The sequence below is a fragment of the Takifugu rubripes genome, chromosome 12 (genome assembly GCF_901000725.2).
Source record: "Takifugu rubripes chromosome 12, fTakRub1.2, whole genome shotgun sequence".
Classification (NCBI taxonomy): domain Eukaryota; kingdom Metazoa; phylum Chordata; class Actinopteri; order Tetraodontiformes; family Tetraodontidae; genus Takifugu; species Takifugu rubripes.
The window spans coordinates 12,365,676-12,384,040 of record NC_042296.1 but is presented as its reverse complement, the minus strand read 5'-3'; the positions used below and the strand labels follow the sequence as shown (position 1 = coordinate 12,384,040).

Here is an 18,365-nt window from a genome sequence, read left to right as displayed (position 1 = left end):
TCCGGAGCTCACTTCCACGGAAAGGTTGGGAAACGCCGCTCTGGGATGGGACCACAGCTCGGAAGCCCGAAGAACTTTACATTATTTCGGATCCCTTCACAAAGAAGACATTTTATCTTCAGCCGAACGGAAACTTTTTATTCGAGCGGGAAACAGAACAGGTGTAAGAACGCCCAAATGGGATAAATAGCGCGTTTGTGCTGCCCCCGCACCTAAAGGATGAGCCTTTTTTAATTAAATAATTGAGTGGCTTTCAGAGATTTCTTTGTTTCTTCTTTGTGATGTGGGGAACATTCCGTCCGCACGTTCTCTCTGCTAGAATAAGCAACGGAAGTCTTTGTGTTGCGAAGGCTGGGACCCTGGAAAGGTGCGTCTCTGGGGCCCCGCACGGTGCTGAAAGGTATCGGAGTAGGCGCACAAGTTCACTGTTCCCCCCTCACCGACCATGGCGAAGTGGTTCAAAGGAGTTCCCCATAAATCTGAAGAACGGCCGCCGACAGATCCGCTCAGTGTCCGAATCGGGCTCCCAGCCAAGGGCCAACAGAGGCGGGCTTGTGCTCAGCATCGGTACCAAGACGTCAAGCTCCAAATCGGTCCAGCACAAATCCTCCTCTCCCGACGGCGGAGGTGCGGGCTCGCTCCTGTCCGGAAAAAACCGAAAGAACTCGGCGGCGGATTCGAGTCGAAGCGGCTCGAGTTCGCCCAAAGATGGAAAAGTTTGGGACAATCTGCTTCCCGGGAAAAGCCGCAAGAACTCCAAAGCCGAGGCGCAGAACGAGGAGCCTCACAGACCTCCGAAGAGTTCTGCAAACGCTTACATCAACCGGCTGATCCGGGTCGACACGCTGGACAAAAGCCCCAACTTCAACTGCAGCAGCATCACCAACAAAGTGGTACCAGAACCGGAGAAAGCGGAGAAGGCGGAGAAAGCGGTTCCGTGCAGGACAGAAGCTGTAAGTTACATTTAAATAGAGATTTATCTTCTAAATATTCTGCTCAGTTCGCTATAAGAGAGGTTTTTCTGTTATTTAGTCTATTTTATTTAAAAAAGTAAACTTTGGCTTTATATGTGTGTGCGCGCGCGCGTGTGTGTGTGTGTGTGTGTGTGTGCGTGTGTGTGTGTGTGGGGGAATCCATAGTTTTGTACATCACATTTATTTAATCTAAACATTTGCTGAGTCGAAGGACGTCACGTGTTAGAGAAGCGTGTTTTCACGAGTTCCCTTTGTTTCAAAGTGGAGGGTGGATCACGTCTGTCCCAACGAGCCAGTTTTCCCTATTTCTCCATGGACGTCGGCTTTTATCAGCCGCGTCCTCAGGGACCGTCTGAGCCCCCCCCCCCCCCCCAGCGCTCGTCCTCTCATCCATGACGAGTGTTGACAGTGAAGCAGCCGTGACCCCGTCCAGCCTCCCAAAAGCGATATCATGGTTTCGGTGTCTGCTTCCCTTTTATCTCTTTTATCTGTCTGCTCCTCCAGTCTGCCTGCCTCTACCCCCCCCCCCCCCCCCCCCCCCCCCACCACCACCACCTTCACCCCCCCACCCCGGCCAGGTTGAATATAAAGCCGTGATGAAGACGTGAGCCCTCACCTTCATCTCCTTCTCTCACCCCTCCGCCAGCCTCAATCTTCTCTTGATTGGGTTCAGGCGCCCCTGCTGCTTAACAGCAACCTGTCATTGGCCCCCAGGTGCCCCCCCCCCCCCCCCCCAGCCTTTTTACAGCAACATTAGTGATACTGGTGCTGCAGTGGGGGGGTGGCGGTGGAGAGGTCCAAACACTACTTGTAACAATCTGAAAACCAAACAAATAGAAACGGGTCTCAAAGGTTAAAGGAGGAACGACCCCCCCCCCCCCCCAGTGATTTAAAAGCCTGTTCCCCCCCCCCCCCCCCGGTGATTTAAAAGGCTGTTTCTTCTTCCAGGTCATCATTCTTGAGGACTACGCAGACCCGTTCGAACGCTCAGCAGACCCGAGAGCAGAGGCAGGCGGAGCGAGGCGGGGAGAACGACGGGTACATGGAGCCTTACGACGCCCAGCAGATGATCACCGGTAAGCCACCGAAAGCGCGTCCAGTCAGAGCGGGACCGGCCCCCCCCGCCGCTCCCCGTACCCCCCGGGTGGCCATGGCAACTGCGTGGCGTTTGGACAATGGGTGTAATTTCCTGCTCCTGCTTCCTCTTTCCTGCCTGCGTATCCTGGTGCTATTCTCTGAAAAGGAAGCTGGCTCTCATTGTCCCCCTCACCTCCACCTCCTGGACCCCCCCCCCCCCCCCCCCCCCCCGCCCCCCGCCCCCCCGCGGGCCTGTCAGGCCCATTTATCACAGTTTCCCGGCTTCGAGGAAGCGTGTCGCTCTGTCATCCAATCGCATGACCTTTCCCTCCATCATTCCATTGTCCCTCCGTACAAGGGCGACACAATCGGCGCTGGATGTGAGCGTGTTTTATTGCTGGGCGAGGATGATGTGACTGTAACGACTGCGAGGGCAGAGCGCCGTTTCTCAGTCTATTCAGCAGGTGACAGTTAAGGGACGGCGCCACGTTAAGGGGGGGGGCGGTCCATAATTAAAATCCAGTGTTTGCTGGGTCGGCAGCGGTGCGGCTCCACAGCAGCTTGACAGCGTGAATCCGAACCCTGACTCCGTCCCGCTCCGCAGAGATACGACGCCGGGGCTCCAAGGACCTCCTGAAGGTGTGTGTTCTGGCAGAGGTGGGGGAGGAAGCAGCAGCAGAAGGTCAGCCCGCGCCCCCGTACCAGGGAAGCTGCGAGGACAAGACGGTGGTCCCGCGGCCCGAGCTGGACCCGCATCGTCCTGCGGAGTACGAGCCCACCTGGGAGCGGAAGGAGGCCATCGGCCGAACCCTGTCGGGTACAGACGCCCTCTCACTGTTTATAGCATCAGATTATTATAGAGTTTTATTATAGAGTATTATTATAGAGTTTTATTATAGAGTATTATTATAGAGTATTATTATAGAGTTAGCATTAGAGTATTATTATAGAGTATTATTATAGAGTATTATTATAGAGTTTTAGCATTAGAGTATTATTATAGAGTATTATTATAGAGTATTATTATAGAGTTTAGCATTAGAGTATTATTATCGGAATTATCTGAGGCTCCATGATACAAAAAAAGACACATTTTCAGAAAAGAATTCTGAGTTTGTGACCTATTTTTGAGCCTCGAGGCTTCTGTAGAGCTAAGAATGGGGGAAACCTGAAATATACAAAGAAAGTACCGAAAAATAGTAAAATATAGATTTTTCCCGCCTCGGTGCGGGAGCCTTTGCTCAGTAAAACAAGCCGTCCCATTTCTATTTATACCCTGTATAACAGCAGACTCCATTACATGAAACATCAAACTGCCTTTTTCTGGCGTTGTTTACTGGAGGCCTGGGCCCGGCTGGGAGCCTCGGGATGAACGCTGCGTTCATCCCGAGGCTCCCAGCCGGGCGCTTCCCTGCATCCTCACGTCCTCTTTCATCGCTCCTCCCTCCCCAGCACAGTGTGACGGCGCCGAGCGGCCGGCCAGAGATGAAGCGGCCCGGGCCACGCTCCCTCGCCAGCCCCAGCGACCTCCGGCGCAGCAGCAGCAGCATCTGAGGCAGAAGAGCTGGACTCAGAAGATGATGAGGTCCTCCCCCACGTCCGGTACCGATGCGGAGTTCTGCTGCGTCGACCCGTCGCTGCCCCTGGAGAAACAGAGGTCAGGAAGCTGAATCAGAGCCAGGATTCATGGGGTTAATGTGTATGTGAGGAGGGGGCGGAGCAATAAAAGGGACCAGAGCTGCTTTGATATTTGATAATGAGGTGTGTTGATTTGACCTGCTTCTCTTCCTCCTCCTCTTCCTCCTCCTCTTCCTCCTCCTCTTCCTTCTCCTTCTCCTCCTTCTCTTCTTCCTCCTCCTCGTCCTCCTCCTCTTCCTCCTCCTCTTCCTTCTCCTCCTCTTCCTCCTCCTCTTCCTTCTCCTCTTCCTCCTCCTCCTCCTCCTCCTCTTCCTCCTCCTCCTCCTCCTCTTCCTTCTCTTCTTCCTCCTCCTCGTCCTCCTCCTCTTCCTCTTCCTCCTCCTTCTCCTCCTTCTCTCCTCCTTCTCCTCCTCTTCCTCCTCCTTCTCCTCCTCCTCCTTCTCCTCCTCCTCCTTCTCCTCCTCCTCTTCCTCTTCCTCCTCCTTCTCCTCCTCCTCTTCCTCCTCCTCCTCCTCCTCTTCCTCCTGCTCATCTTCCTCCTCCTCCTCCTCTTCCTACTCCTCCTCCTCTTCCTCTTCCTCCTCATCGTCCTCTTCCTCCTCCTCTTCCTTCTCTTCTTCCTCCTCTTCCTCTTCCTCTTCCTTCTCCTCCTTCTCCTCCTCCTCCTCCTCCTCTTCCTCCTCCTTCTCCTCCTCCTTCTCCTCCTTCTCCTCTTCCTCTCCTCCTCCTCCTCTTCCTCCTCTCCTCTTCCTCCTCCTCCTCTTCCTCCTCTTCCTCCTTCTCCTCTTCCTCCTCCTTCCTCTCCTCCTCTTCCTCCTCCTCTTCCTCCTCTCTTCCTCCTCTTCCTCCTCCTCCTCTTCCCTCCTCCTCCTCTTCTTCCTCTTCCTCCTCCTCCTCCTCCTCTTCCTCCTCCTCCTCTTCCTCCTCATCGTCCTCTTCCTCCTCCTCCTCCTTCTCCTCCTCCTCTTCCTCCTCCTCCTTCTCCTCTCCTCTCCTCCTCCTCCTCCTCCTCTTCCTCCTCCTCCTCCTCCTCTTCCTCCTCCTTCTCCTCCTCCTCCTCCTCCTCTCAGCTGGTATCACGGGTGTGTAACGCGGCAGGAGGCGGAGCTCCAGCTGCAGCCCTGCAGGGAGGCGAGCTTCCTGGTCCGGAACAGCGAGTCCGACAGCAGCAAATACTCGATCGCCCTCAAGTGAGTGTCCCCCGCAAGTACAGATGAAAGGATCCACTTCCGCTTTGAACTGGGGTCCAAAGCAACTGAGGCTCCATGATACAAAAAAAGGCTGCAACTGCAACATGTTGAAACGGAATCTATTTATTTAGTTACACACTTATTCAATGTCTATTGTAGTAATATTTGAGAACTATATTATGGTATGTTTTATGTTACAGATGAGCGTTTGGCTCCGGAATCTTCCAAACCTGCGTTTTTGAACATTATTCTGTTGCATCTTATCAAAATAATGCGCAATAATACCGTTTTATTAACAACGGTCTTTCTAACACATATCTTAAAGTTGGTCAGCAAACAACAACACCTGGTTTTGATTAATCTGGGTCTGTTTCCCCACACCGACGTCTACAGACCGAGAGCCCGCTGCAGTCGGTAAAACTGTCTGTTTTCTCTTCTTCTTCCCTCCTGTGTGATTTAGGACGAGCCAAGGCTGCGTCCACATCATCGTGGCTCAGACTAAAGAAAACAGCTACACCCTGGACCAAAGCAGCTGCGTCTTTCCCAGCATCCCGGAGGTGGTGCACCATTACTGCACTCAGCGGCTGCCTTTCAACGGGGCCGAGCACATGACCCTGCTCCACCCGGTGCCCCGCGTCCACTGACTCCCCCCGCTCACCGCACATCTGGATGATATGTACTGTACTTCCACTGTCCTGCCCTCCCCCTACACCCCTCTTTTAATTCTTTAAAGTTTTACTTTCTGTGTCAGGTTGAGTCATTGTTGCAATTCTGTTAATTTCTGTTAAACTTTGCAGTCCACCACCCTCGTTTCCTGATCTTAATGTACCACTAATGCCAAAGCTAAGTGTGTGAATCCGAAGCAATCAGAGGAGCCATTTATAATTATCAAATGTGATTTTTTTTTCTTTTGTTGGGGGTGACTTCAAAGCTGCACATCATTTATTAACAGTTTAAACTGTAATTTACAGGGAAGAAAGACAAGAAGTGGACTGAAAATCATCGTGTGGGATTCTTGCACCCCCTTGTGGATGTTCAGAATCACTACACCCAGGCCCTAACTATCCTTAAGGTTAATGAGACAAACTAAAGGGTCTCTTTGCATTGAGCAGCACATTCACCACCTCTATCCTTGCACTCGTCAGTTGTGTGCAACCACTGAGACTTGATGATGTCTACTGTGAATCAGGGCGTTGTTTTCAGCTATTTGCTGCACTGTGAAGACTTGAGTGATTCATCCTGCTTCAACTCTCGAAGGACAATTACAATAAACAGTGCATTTCATGACAGGAATCCAGGCTGCGTCTGAGCTTCACTTTACCGTCTTTCTGCCAGATAAATCTGAGGCTCTTCTTGATAACACCCTAAGAACTCATTGTCAGTTTTTCCACTGCTTCTCTCTTCATCGTATCGCGTTCTTTCCGGCAAACTCGGGGGCCCCGGGTCCCCGGGGAGCTCCCAGAGTGGAATACCAAACAAAGAAGCTGCACGAACGCAGACATTTCAGTGAAATGTCACCGGCTCCCCGACACCTTTTTAATCTTTTGTTTGTTTTAAATGTCACCGAGATTTGTTGCTTCATTTGGACGACTCCCATCCGGGCGGGAACAAAACACGGCGCCGCTGCAGATATGGCCTCCTGCGTCCTTCCCAGAGATTCATCAGGCGGGGCACCTGCGCCACATTTCCCACCTTTGCCTTTTTGAAAACACGGAGCGGGATTGTTGAGACGTTGAGACTGTTTACGACCGCCCCCCCTCCCCAAAAAACATCCAAACCTAAACGCTCGAGATGTCTCATAAGTTTCCGACTGTCAATAATTGGCAACCTCAGCCAGTCAGGGTGTGTTTTCAGGCCAACGCCGAAGCGTCTCCTCGCCCCCCCGAGGAAGCTGCGGCCCCCTCGCAGCTGTTAATAATAAGGAATTCTTGCGCGCAGTAAATCTTTTAACAGCAGAGGCCTCGAGGGTGGCTTCGGCGGTTTGGGGGAACCGTCTGGAAGTTTCGCGTTCTGCTTCCTCCAATGGGGGTTCGATGATACTGCGAGAGGCTGGAGTGGAGCGCGTCGCTGCAGAGGCCCCCGGTTTGCATCGACGGGAGGACTCGGAGCAGGACGAGGGAGGTGTGTGGCTGAAAAGAAGAGCGCGGAAAGATGCAGAAGCGCCACTTAAAACAGACAAAGTAGCGTCATTACATGCATGTCAATGTGAAGGGCCAGAAGGGCATCTGACACCGGCCCTCCACCCTCCGCTCCTTCTCTGAGGTATCGCTCCCGGCTCCTCTTTACTTTCCTATGTCGGTGTTACCTGAGGATGATACCCGTCTCTCATCTGTCCCTCCCTGTCTTTCAGGGGGGACATTGTCACCGCTTGATCACTTTCTGATTAGCTCCGTGAACGGCGGCTAATTTCATTAGTCTAAAAAGTCGACATCAGATATTTCTGATAGGTTTCTGGGCATCAGATTGAATCCTAACGCAGGTTGGACGCGTCTCTCGGCCTCGTATCAGAACAAACGCCTCGAGTTTCTACACCGAACGAAACAATCTGGCTGTAATAATGAGAATTTTACCGCTAAATTTGTTTTATTTTGGCCCGAGCTGGAATCTTTGACTCCCTCAGCTCGTCGGCGTGGCGCTGCAGCAGACGGGGTCGCCCGCTCGCTCCCTGGGAACTCGTGGGGCTCGTCCTTCCCGAGCGAGGACTTTGCCCGTCACCTGCGTCCTGTCTCACGTCCACCAGGTCTCCCTCCGGCCTTCCAGATGGATTTCAGGAACTTGAGGAAGGCAGGCCTTCTCAAATTCCCCACCAAGAGGCGGCGAGCCTGGAAAGGGAATCAAACATGAGGTGACCCGGGGCCATCCACACGACTGTGGCCCTCATTCGATATGATCATACGTGTCATCCTACTCTGGCGTCCCGGCCGCACCGTCTCAGCCGTCCCAGCGTGACGGGATCACCTCCAGGCTGACGCCACGGCTTGACATCTCGGTGTCGCCTGACCTGCGTCGTTGGGTAACCCAAGTGTTCCTGTCAGCCTTATCGGAGGCGTCAGGCCCGGTGCCAGGGAGGAGCTCTGCCGCTCACCTCTGCCCCCCCCCCCCCCCCCCCCCCCCATGAGCGAGCGTGGCCGATCCATTAGCAACGCTTCTCTACCTCTGAAGCTGCTCCGAACAGGCGTGTTTGGGAGTTTTCCTCCTTTCCTGTTTGCAGGACGTCCTCCGGCTATTGTTTCTCCAAAGCTGGGAAAACAACCGCGGCTAAAAAGGAGGCGCTTCATCACACCTTCAGGGCCGGATGATGGTGACACGTTCACAAAAAAATGCCACTGGGATGCAGAGTGAGAGTGTCCGAGGCCGTATCCGGTCCGCCAATATCACAGGTGCTAAATTACAAGCCGGACATTTTTATTGCACTTTAGTTCTGCAGCAGTTTCCTCTGATCGGTGCTTATTGAGCAACTCTGAAGGCCGCGTGTGTTGGCTTAGCTTTTCACGTTTAGCATGTCGCGTTGGCGAACACATGGAAGAGGCAGGAGGTTGCAGTTGTGCACCTGTAGTGCACAGTTTTGTGTTCGCACACGTCTTATTTCATGAGTTTCTTTGGTCCTTCGGGCTAATGCGCTAGCCCGACCGCGCTGGTTTATAGTTTGAAACAGGCGAAACAGGTTTTTCTTTATTCTAGCCTTCGGGCTACGTCAGGGTTAACAGTGTTGCGCTAGTTTGTGTGGGATTGTTTACTCGTCCACCGTCTGCACACATCAAGCTTAGATATTCAAAGCAGCCAATCACAGGAGGGCTAGGAAGAACAGAGGGCTCAGGAATGAAAGCAGATAGGGCGAAGCCCCGCCCACCGACACTCGCTGACCTGGATTTTTTTTCTTTTTTGGGGGGGGGGGGGATTGAGATTATTAGAGCAGGAGGACATTTCCAGGGAAGGAGAAGAAGAAAATCTGCGATTTTGCTCCTCTTCTGTGGTATGAAGTGAGAACCAGATGGAAAATCCAACGAGGTGGAAGACAGATGTTGGTCTGCTGTGTGTGTGTGTGTGCGCGTGTGTGTGTGAGAGAGAGAGAGAGAGAGACATTGCGGAACAGTAAGTGTGCTAAAAGTCACAGCAACTTGAACATTCCTCTGTGATTATATTGCTGCTTTCCAAGTTACATACTTGACTAATGTTCTCCATAAATTGAATTCAACCCTCTCTGTGCTTCTTTCACTCACCAGCACACACACACCCTTGTACCTCTATCTTTGTGAGGACTTTCACAGGCCTAATGCATTCCACAGCCCCTCACCCCGACCCTAACCATCCCAACTAACCCCCTGACCTTAACTAACCCAAAGCTCACCTGCCTTTGAAGTTGTGAGGACCAGAAAACAGGTCCTCACTTTGTTAGTGGAATGAAGATTTTGGTACTCACTATGCAACAAGTACAGGAACACACACACACACACACAAAGCATCGTTATCTTAACCTCCCCCCCTTTTCTCCTCCGTCCTCTCTCATTTGAGGACGTTTCTCTTCCGGTGCCGATCCAAGTCAAACATCTGGGTCAGTTTATATCTAGTGGAACAAGACTTGCAGGATATTGTTGGCAGGATGTGTGAGCTGGAGCAGTTTACTCTGTGGGAATCCCCAATACACACTCGCACACAACAACCCCCGCGCGTGTGCGCGCCCACACACACGTTCAGACGCCAGCACACACTCCAGGCTTTGCTGACATTGTTCCTCTCTGCGGCGCTCGACGCCGTTTCCAGGTGCGGCGATTCATCCCCGGTGAACACTTGAGGCAAACACACACACAGCGAATAGTTGGGTAAAAGCCAAAGTTTATTATATGGAAGAATGTCGCTCCCCTCCGGTCGGTCACCACCCAGACAGAGACAAGAAGATTACAAAATAAGAGCAGCAGAGGGTCGTGGCCATGCAGACACATGGCGATAGCTGGAACAGAATATGCTCTCACAGATTCTTCCTGTGCCAGGAATGCTCAGAGCGCATCCTGGTGCGCCAGATTCCCACTTCCTTTCCTTCCAGGGCCTCATTCCGAGATGCCAGATCTGCTTTATTTGGGTTGAAAGCTGTTGGGATGCACCCAGGTGAGTGAGTAGCGGCTCTGGATGTGCTGTCGTATGGAACAAATGCAGAGGAAGAACGCTAATGCTAAATGTCCGTGTTGTGCCCCCCCCCCCCCCCCCGGCCTCCATCTCCGCCCCCGCCCTGCGATCAGCCTCCGCCTCTCGTCTGCGTCTAGCTGCTCTGCCCCTTGGGTTTGTCGTCCGTCTTGAACTCCAGGAAGAAGTCGTTGCAGGCCACCGTGAGGGCGCCCATCAGGATGATGAACTCGGTGAAGTCCACCTCGCCGTCGTTGTTGGCGTCCAGGTCGTTCATCACCTTCTCCACGGCTTCGTTGTCTTTGGAGTTCTGACAGCGGCAAAAAGAGGAGGGGGGGGGGGGGGGGGGGGTTGTTTAGGAAGGGGGGAGTCGCGCTGCATTCATACTTCTCTACACAAACTTGTTGGAACTTGTGTTGGAGTGTATGAGCACATGCCAACACACACACACACACACACACACACACACACGCACACACACACACACACACACACACACACACTCACCCCCAGGTAGGTCCCCAGCTCCTCTAGTAGCAGCTCCTTGAGTTCTCCCCTGTTAAGTGTGTACTTGTCACCTTCCTTCCCCGAGTACTTGTGGAAGGTCTTGATGAGCATCTGCATGGCGCTCTCCAGGTCGGAACTGGGCTCTCTGGACATGCTGCAACGGCACCAGAGGGGGGAGAGAAACGGGTGAGTCCCGGCCACAGGACGCCCGCTCCGGCCCGCCATCGCATGCGCGGCGACACATAGCGGCGGCGGGCGAAGCCACCTCTGAGACGGCGTGATAGCGGGACAGAAGGAGGGAAGGAAAGGAGGGAAGGAAAGGAGAGAAGGCTCCTTTGCTAACGTCCTCTGTCAGATCCAGAGGGTCGTTAGATTTTAGGAGTGGGAGGATGAAGGAGAGCGTTTGGAAACACTTTTCCAACAGTCTTACACACATTGTGTCCGGCATCTTGGAGCTTCTGGCGCTGGACTCGAGGAGAGACTGCACACACACAGACAGACACATGTCACTGTCAGCGAACACTTCCTGTAACCAGGATGACGTCCATCCCATCACAGGTGTCCAGTCACGCCATCTGTCCTGGTGTATTCGTGGCCGTTGGCGCGATGGCGTCCTCGTCCAGCCACGACAGGATGCTCAGAGGCCCCCCCGCCGTGTAGGACACGTCCTCGTTGGCTTATCGCACGTGTAAGATGAATGAGTAATGGATCAGCGCCGCGTCCATTTGCGACGCGCCGGCGTTCTTATCGCTCCGAAATGGAAAGCGGTGAAACGGAATCTCGCATTCAGAAACCCGAGGCAGCGGCGGCAGCGCGGGCGCACGGCGAGGAGAGCTGACACTCGTTCGCTTTCATGCTCCATCGCCCACATTGAGGCTCGCGCCCGGGGATCCGGGGCCTGATTACGCAATGACCCGTCACCCGCTGCTTCTTTATGTTTCCGAGGTCAAAGGTCAGACCGGACAGTAGCTGGCTGGAAAAGCTCCACGGCTGATGACACGGCGGCATGATACGGAGACGGGCGATAATGAATCAGCACCACGGAACCAAGACGGCGGCGGCCGCGTCCTCGCTGGGCGACGGTTCCCCTGCGGCCCGCCGGGCCCCCCGGCTGATCCAGGAGAGCCCGGAGGGGGAAGTGGCGTGGGGTCTTACCTGGCTGCTGATGGAAATCCTCCTGCTGTCTGGCAAGAGGCGCCGTGTTGAGTCGTGGCAGAGATGGACGGACGCGAGCGTACCAGGGGCTTAAATATCACCTAGCAACCCCCCCCCCCCCCCCACCCCCCCACACACTCATTTACATCGTCTCCAGTTCTTCTTGGCCCTGTCCTCCCTCGCCCTCCTTTCCCTGACTCTCTCTCTCTCTCTCTCTCTTGAGAATCTACATAGACTCTCTCCCTCACACACACACACACACACACACACACACACACACACACACACACACACACACACACACACACACACACACAGAGAGAGGCCACGAGCACAGGCGTCTGTTACTATCACAGTTTATTCATTATTAGTTATTACACGTACAGAATATGCAAACACGGGACGGCGTTGCGCGTGGCGCCGACACCCTCGTGGGCGGTGGCGTCGCCGACGGCGGCGGGACACAAACGGAGCACGTCGGCGCGCAATGATGGCTCTTGCACAACAGGCCGGGAACGTTTCCACGGTCACAAACATTTGCGAGGCGGGGGGGGGGGGTTCTCCACCCAGAATGTCCCCAGATTTCGTTGTCTGGCGGTGAAAACGTGACACTCCTTGGTTTAATCCCCATTTTGTTCCAGCATGCTTTTTTATTTTTTTTTAATTTCTGTGCTGGGTTCAGACTGGGTGGGGTTCAAACTGTCAGACTGGGGCAGCAGCGAAACTGTCGGAATCCACAGAGCACCGAAGGAAAACACACCTGGCTGACAGGAAGGAGCGCACACGGCTGTTCTACGCAGGAGGTGCAGGAATGATATGTTTCTATAATTGATTAAGTACCTTAATTAGAAAACATTCTCTTATAAAAAGTCTAAATAGCCCTCAAATATCCAGAGTTAGTAGGAGCGCGTGCAGGAAATGCAGCGTGCAGAGCAGACAAGTGCAAACGGAAGGTTATTTGCATGGGAGTGTCGGGACGGGGTGATCACATGACCCACTTTTATTTGTCCTGCTGGTTTCGCTGCAGAGCGGCCAGGTGTCGTCGCGGAGCGCCCAAACGGTGCGCAGGGTTGACCTATGACGCAGCGGGGCTGCAACGCGAGCCTCGCGGCTCTCGCAAGGCTGCATTATTGATGGCGAGACAATTTACACATCATTAAATGGTAATTAACAAAATGGCACGTCGGGCGACAAGCAAGTAGGAGTCCAGGGGATCTCCATCGTGGTGCGAGCGTGGAGCTGAAGAAAGATTAATGTTGCCAGGACGCAGTGGGAGAAAGAGAATTTGAAATATTTTTGAATTAATGCAGCATTTTCTGTATTTTCCTGCTTTGTTTTCTAAAGAAATGGATGCGATGTTCTTTAATTAGCGCGGCCTCTGACAGCGATCTCTCCTGACGGGTGATCACCAGAGCCTGGGATCACTTTCATGTAATTGTTTGCGTCCTGGGGTGTGTTACGCAGCGAACGCCTAATCCCGTAGTTTCCCAATGCCTGGGACTCACGGATCCAGTTGCAGGTCAAACAGGGTCTTTATACCAAAGGAGGGAGTGACCCGGCCAACAAACACACAACTGTGACACGGTGGACGCAACGAGAGCCGTGGAGAAAACTAGCGCTGGTTTCTGCCGTTCCGATCCAGTATAACCAGGGGATAAAGTACCATCAAGCACCAATAGGTCAGAACAGGCTGGTTTAAAGGTTCTAACTAAGATTGCTCAGCTGGACCAGGTGGGTGAAGCTACATGAGCCTTTTCCCACCGTCATGAGGCTCCTGAGGTGTGGATTCCAGTTAAAATCCACACCCAATCTTCCAGTTCCTAATCCAAGACCCAAACGCCCCAAAATAAACTGAACCTCTGCGGACGGAGAGAGGATACACAAGGAATGAGTTAAATTAGTCCAAAAGCTCCAGCAAAACAATGTGTTTATTGTCATGCTAAGTAAAAAGGTGATGATTGATTATTTTTTTTAGCATTTCTGACAGATTTCCATGCAACAATCATAGAAATAAGCAGGAGGAAAATATCTTTGACGCCAAGAGTTAAAAGAGGGAGAAAAAAAACGATATCGCTCTGACACGTGTGCAATTAAACCACAGCTAGCAGCAGATTAGCCTCGAATAGCATAACTGCTGAAAAAAGATCTATTCACTTGATACTTTTGATTGATCCACATAAAAAAAACAACAGATTTGAACATGATTCAACCCGATTGAAACAAGCGACGTAGCAGCTTGTTTCCAATACTTTTGCTGATATCTGAGCAAACTGGCTAACACCTGTAGCTTCATGTGTGTCGTGTTTGTCAGCTAACTTGTGTGACATTAAACCTTCCAGTAATTCGTGTTGAACAAGATGTGCACTGTTTTACTTAAAGATCAAGGTATGGTGGGTGTGGAAGGTGGGCGTAGAAAAAAAAAGATAAAGACTATGCAAATAAAAATAAGAGCAAAGAGTTTAGGCATCGTGGCTACAGTGGTGTGCTCACATAACAGTGATATACGCGACAGGCAAATGTGTGGTTAGCTGTTCACAGGGGCGCGGCATGCATAGGACAGTGTATGATTGCATGCTATTATGGTATAGAATCGTAGTGAGGAAAATGTGCTATATATTGGGATGCACATTCTGTACATATGAACATAGTGGTAATTAAAAGTACTAAGCAATAATTCATGTACATGTACTGTTAATCATATATAAAGAAAGATATTTCTTCAGAGCTGGCTTCAAAGTGTTGTCAATGTTGTTTGCATTTAAAAAAAAAAGGTTTAGTGGCATGAAACTTTGAGAGTAATGTGATCCGTAGTGTGGGATGTACGCGTCGGATTTGGTTGGGAATGAATGGATTGTCCCCTACGAGGTCGCCTCTTCCGTCTTCTTCTCCGCTTCCTCTACAGCCGCGGCCGCTTCCTCGACGGCTTCTTCCACTTTTTCCTCCGTGGTCACCACCTTCACCACCTCTGTCACCACGTTCGCTGCCGTCACCTCTCCTCCCGATGCCGCCGCCGGCTCCTCCTCTGCGACCGCTGCCACGATCTTGGCGGCACCTTCAGCATCGACTTCTACCTTTGGGCTGGCGTTAGCTTCCACCTTCAAATCTACCATTGGCTCGGCCTTGGCGTCTACCTTTAATTGTACCGTTGGCTCTGCGTTGGCGTCTACCTTCGGTTCGGCGGCTGCTTCTGCCTCCTCGGTCACCTCCGCCTTAGCCTCTGATTTGTCCTCCTCCCTGGCTGGGGCACTCTGAGCCACTGGCTCGGATGCAGCATTTGTGGCCGGCTCTTGATTAGCGGGAGTGCGCTGTTCGCTCAGTGAAACCGCCAGGTAGCCCACCAGCTTCATGTACTCCTCAAAACCAACCTTCCCATCCTTGTTGGCATCCAGCTCCTGGCCCATATTGTTGACAGCTTTCTTGCTGTCAGTGTCCTGGATGGAAGACAAACATGAGACCGTGAGCAGCTGCACTCACACCACGTTTCTAAAACTAGCAAATATCAGGACCTAGCTGGCATCTTAGCTCAAATAAATGCTCACATCATCAATAAGTACACTTTTTTCTGATAATTTTCTCTCTAATATATGATTGGATATAGGATGATGTCCTGCGATCACAGACTGAAGATCGTAAAGCTAGTCGAGGTCTCCTAACCGAAAGGATGTTGGAGAGTTGGCTCTTGACAAGTGTGTGGAACTCTTTCTTTCCTAGGCTCTCCCTTCCTTTGGACGATTTCAGGAAGACCTTCACCAGGGTCTGAATGGCAGCCTCCATGACTCCTCTGAGGAAAAGGAGAGGCAGTCAGTGAGAGACAGACAGGCGGACAGACAGACAGACAGACAGACAGACAGACAGACAGACGGTCTTCTCAAGGCCTTTCATTTCAAATGTTGAAGGAATGGGCCTCGTGACATCAGAGAAGAGGGAGTAAGACAGCGCCGATGGACGTTCTGATCTTTGATGGGTCATCCGACCTGGCCGACTGCGCCTCAGATTACTGAAGGGATTACCCAAACCTCGCCTCCTTCTCCTTCTCTCTAAATTACACAGAGTAGCTTGACAAAGAATGTTTGGGCGTCTGGTTCACATCGACAGCCGGCGCGAATGTTTAGAGGCCTCCCCACGCACGCGCGCACCAACGGAGCAGCCAGCAACGCGTCGCTAAAGGGATCCGCTCGGTTGCTGTCTGCGGAGATCATTGAGGCAGGAATTTACAGCCCCGCTGGGAGCCAGTTTGCCCCAGAGCAGCAGTAGGGACACGTTAAAGGTGATCAACTCGTCCGTCGGCTTCAGTATTCTAATCATAGAGAGCAAACAAGAGTTTACGTTAGCGCGCGCGATCCCCACAGGATGTGCCGTCGCCTGTATGGGCTCATTTGCAAGCGAGTGTTGGAATTGTTGACCCAGACACGTTAAACATTCCCAACCGAGCCAGGTTTTCTCCAACGTGCATATGTGGGAAGTGAAGGAGCCCGAGTGCCTGGCCTGGGCGTAGCAAGAACGCACGCGCCGAGTTCACCTGACCTCTTTCCGTCGGACTGACCTACTGATCTCCAACTGTCACTTTGCTGTGATCCACCGGGAACGTGCCGGGGAACGGGTCGGCACGGAGCCGCGGCGTGTGGCAAATGCATATAAAAGGTGTCTCTTTTCAAACCAGCCCCCCCCCTCCCACACCCACACTCCCTTTTATCTCCAGACAGGATTTTTGTTGTAGAAAAGACGCAGCCGTGTTGTAGGAACTTCTTCCAACAGGGCGACACACCCTCTGCAGCACACAATGGCCTCGACAACGCTCGATGCCTCCAAGCCAAAACACCCAACAGATGCTTCTACGCTTAAACTGCCCTTTGTGTACATTCCCGACAGCCTCTATTTAAGCGCAAATAGCCTCTTAGAAACTGTTTGGACAGAATCTCAACAGGTCTCCTCATTCCAACAGGAGAACAGGCGACTTGCATCATCCTCCCCTGCGTCACGGTCACACCTCGTCCCGCTGTGGACACAAACTGAGCTCCCTTATTTGCCTGAAAGGGACCCAAATGGCCCGCGCAAATAATTAAATATACAAGGCTATAAGCAGAGGTTTCCCGTTTCCCTCAGGAGCCCCGAGAAGATTGAGTGTTGCGTTTCCAAATAGGCGAATGTGATACGGTATGTGCGCAAAGCCATGACAATACTACCGGTCGTGCGTCATAAAATATTAAGAGAGGAACAAGTTAGGCAGCGGCACTAAACTGCACGGCGGCTCTCTTTCAGCTACTTCCTCAATTAAGGGTTGAAAATGCAGGTATTTCCTCCAGAGGTTTGCTCGGCGCGTCGACCGCGGCGGACTGGGCCGCCACGCACGTCCGTGAACGAGGAGAGAGGAGAGAAACGCAGCACCGACTGCTGCGTGGACGAGAGCTGCGCTAGAATCGATCCACAGTGCGCGCAAACGGCAGAAAGTTGCGCTTTGACGCACGATCCAAAAAGCCCCAATTTCAAGCCTCCATCTCAGCCCGGCCTATTTTGAGGGTTTTATTACAAACTGTCATCAGAAATTTAAAAAGGTTCTGTATCCTAACGAGAGAGGGGGGAGAAACGCATCAGCGAACGCGCAATAACGTCGAAAACGATGCAAATATGTGGAAACTCTTATTTAGGCTTTTGTAAAAATGAAACATGAGCCCGAAAACCTCTACGGACGGGAGTCATTGAAACCTTCCTGCAGTCGGGCCACGGGAAGGCTGCTGGGGTGGCTCTTGCACCGAAACGTGGCACAAACTATGTACAAACTCAAACACCTTCCCCCCCACAAGAGAAGACATGAAAAGAGAGGAGAAAAGTCGCCTGTAACTCACCGTACGCGTCTGAGGGACGAGAGAAGTGTGCTAACGTGCGCTAAAGTGAGTTTCTGCCCTCTTCTCCGCCTTTCTACGCGGCTTTGAGTCCACAGAACTTGCCAAACTAGTAAGACAGCAAAATCTCTTCCGTGATTTGGGCTTTTTCTCCCCCCCCAAAAAAACTTTTTTTCCCCTGACAAGTCAAAGGGCGTGTACCTGGAAGAGGGAGCGGGAGAACAGGGAATGTGGAATAGCGCGCAGCACCAAATCCCAGGAAGAAGGGGCGTAAAATCGCAGTGAAGCGGCCAAATGTTAGTTTTTATTAAAATGATCTGCGGCTGATGCGCCAGATGTTTCGTGTCATGGCTGATCTGCACAGCTTTTAACGCCAGCCCGGGTCCCGAAGAGCCTCGAAGAGCCTCGTGTGCGCGGACAGGCAACCGTGGAACGCCTTTAGAATGCGCGTTTTTACAGCAACTGCAGCCAAAACGGGACCGAAAGGAAAGAAATGTGGAGCCTTTCTCCCCGGACACGCGCGCACAGCTGCCGGGACGTTTGATTGACACGTGTCAGTTATAAAACGGGTCCCCAGAAATCAAGATCAAACGGAAAATCATAGTTTCCCCAACTGAATCGAGCTTTTCTGCCTTGGATGATGGAGCCCTTGACTAAAACCTGCCCCCCCTCCTGCTGCTGACTCATGTGCCCGTCGCCACCCCTCCCGCGCTGGCACTTATCCCGTGCGTGATCTGGCTACAAAGGTCAAAACATTTCATATCTGTGGATAGATCTCATGGAGTCATCGGTTTCGCGTCACCCCCCCCAAACGTAGTCGGACCAAAAACCTCTGGGGAGGCGGCAGAGCTCCGTCTAGACATCGG

General features: G+C 52.3%; 3 protein-coding genes across 5 annotated transcripts; 1 reads left to right on the top strand and 2 right to left on the bottom strand.

Annotated features, from left to right (window-relative positions):
- Positions 1-506: 506 nt before the first annotated feature.
- On the top strand, positions 507-6,172 carry LOC105417216 (SH2 domain-containing adapter protein E-like). The gene is made up of 6 exons (XM_029844638.1): positions 507-953; positions 1,923-2,050; positions 2,656-2,868; positions 3,504-3,708; positions 4,760-4,879; positions 5,340-6,172. Exons 2-6 carry the CDS (start codon positions 2,017-2,019, stop codon positions 5,521-5,523), a joined length of 756 nt encoding a protein of 251 aa, XP_029700498.1. The 5' UTR covers positions 507-953; positions 1,923-2,016; the 3' UTR covers positions 5,524-6,172.
- Positions 6,173-9,698: 3,526 nt separating this feature from the next.
- Positions 9,699-11,765, bottom strand: LOC115251658 (protein S100-A1-like). Of its 3 annotated transcripts, XM_029844640.1 has the most exons (4): positions 11,660-11,765; positions 10,939-10,985; positions 10,505-10,658; positions 9,699-10,307 (listed from the first exon to the last, which is right to left on the bottom strand). In XM_029844640.1, exons 2-4 carry the CDS (start codon positions 10,950-10,952, stop codon positions 10,134-10,136), a joined length of 342 nt encoding a protein of 113 aa, XP_029700500.1. In that variant the 5' UTR covers positions 10,953-10,985; positions 11,660-11,765; the 3' UTR covers positions 9,699-10,133. The 3 variants fall into 3 exon arrangements, with proteins under 3 accessions (XP_029700500.1, XP_029700501.1, XP_029700499.1); XM_029844641.1 differs by lacking the exon at positions 10,939-10,985 and having other exon boundaries at positions 11,660-11,703; XM_029844639.1 differs by lacking the exon at positions 11,660-11,765 and having other exon boundaries at positions 10,939-11,609.
- A 1,803-nt stretch (positions 11,766-13,568) lies between these two features.
- Positions 13,569-17,664, bottom strand: LOC101064556 (coiled-coil domain-containing protein 8 homolog). The gene is made up of 3 exons (XM_003969286.3): positions 17,503-17,664; positions 15,314-15,440; positions 13,569-15,090 (listed from the first exon to the last, which is right to left on the bottom strand). The coding sequence occupies exons 2-3, from the start codon at positions 15,431-15,433 to the stop codon at positions 14,518-14,520; spliced, it is 693 nt and encodes a 230-aa protein (XP_003969335.1). The 5' UTR covers positions 15,434-15,440; positions 17,503-17,664; the 3' UTR covers positions 13,569-14,517.
- Between the last annotated feature and the right edge of the window lie 701 nt (positions 17,665-18,365).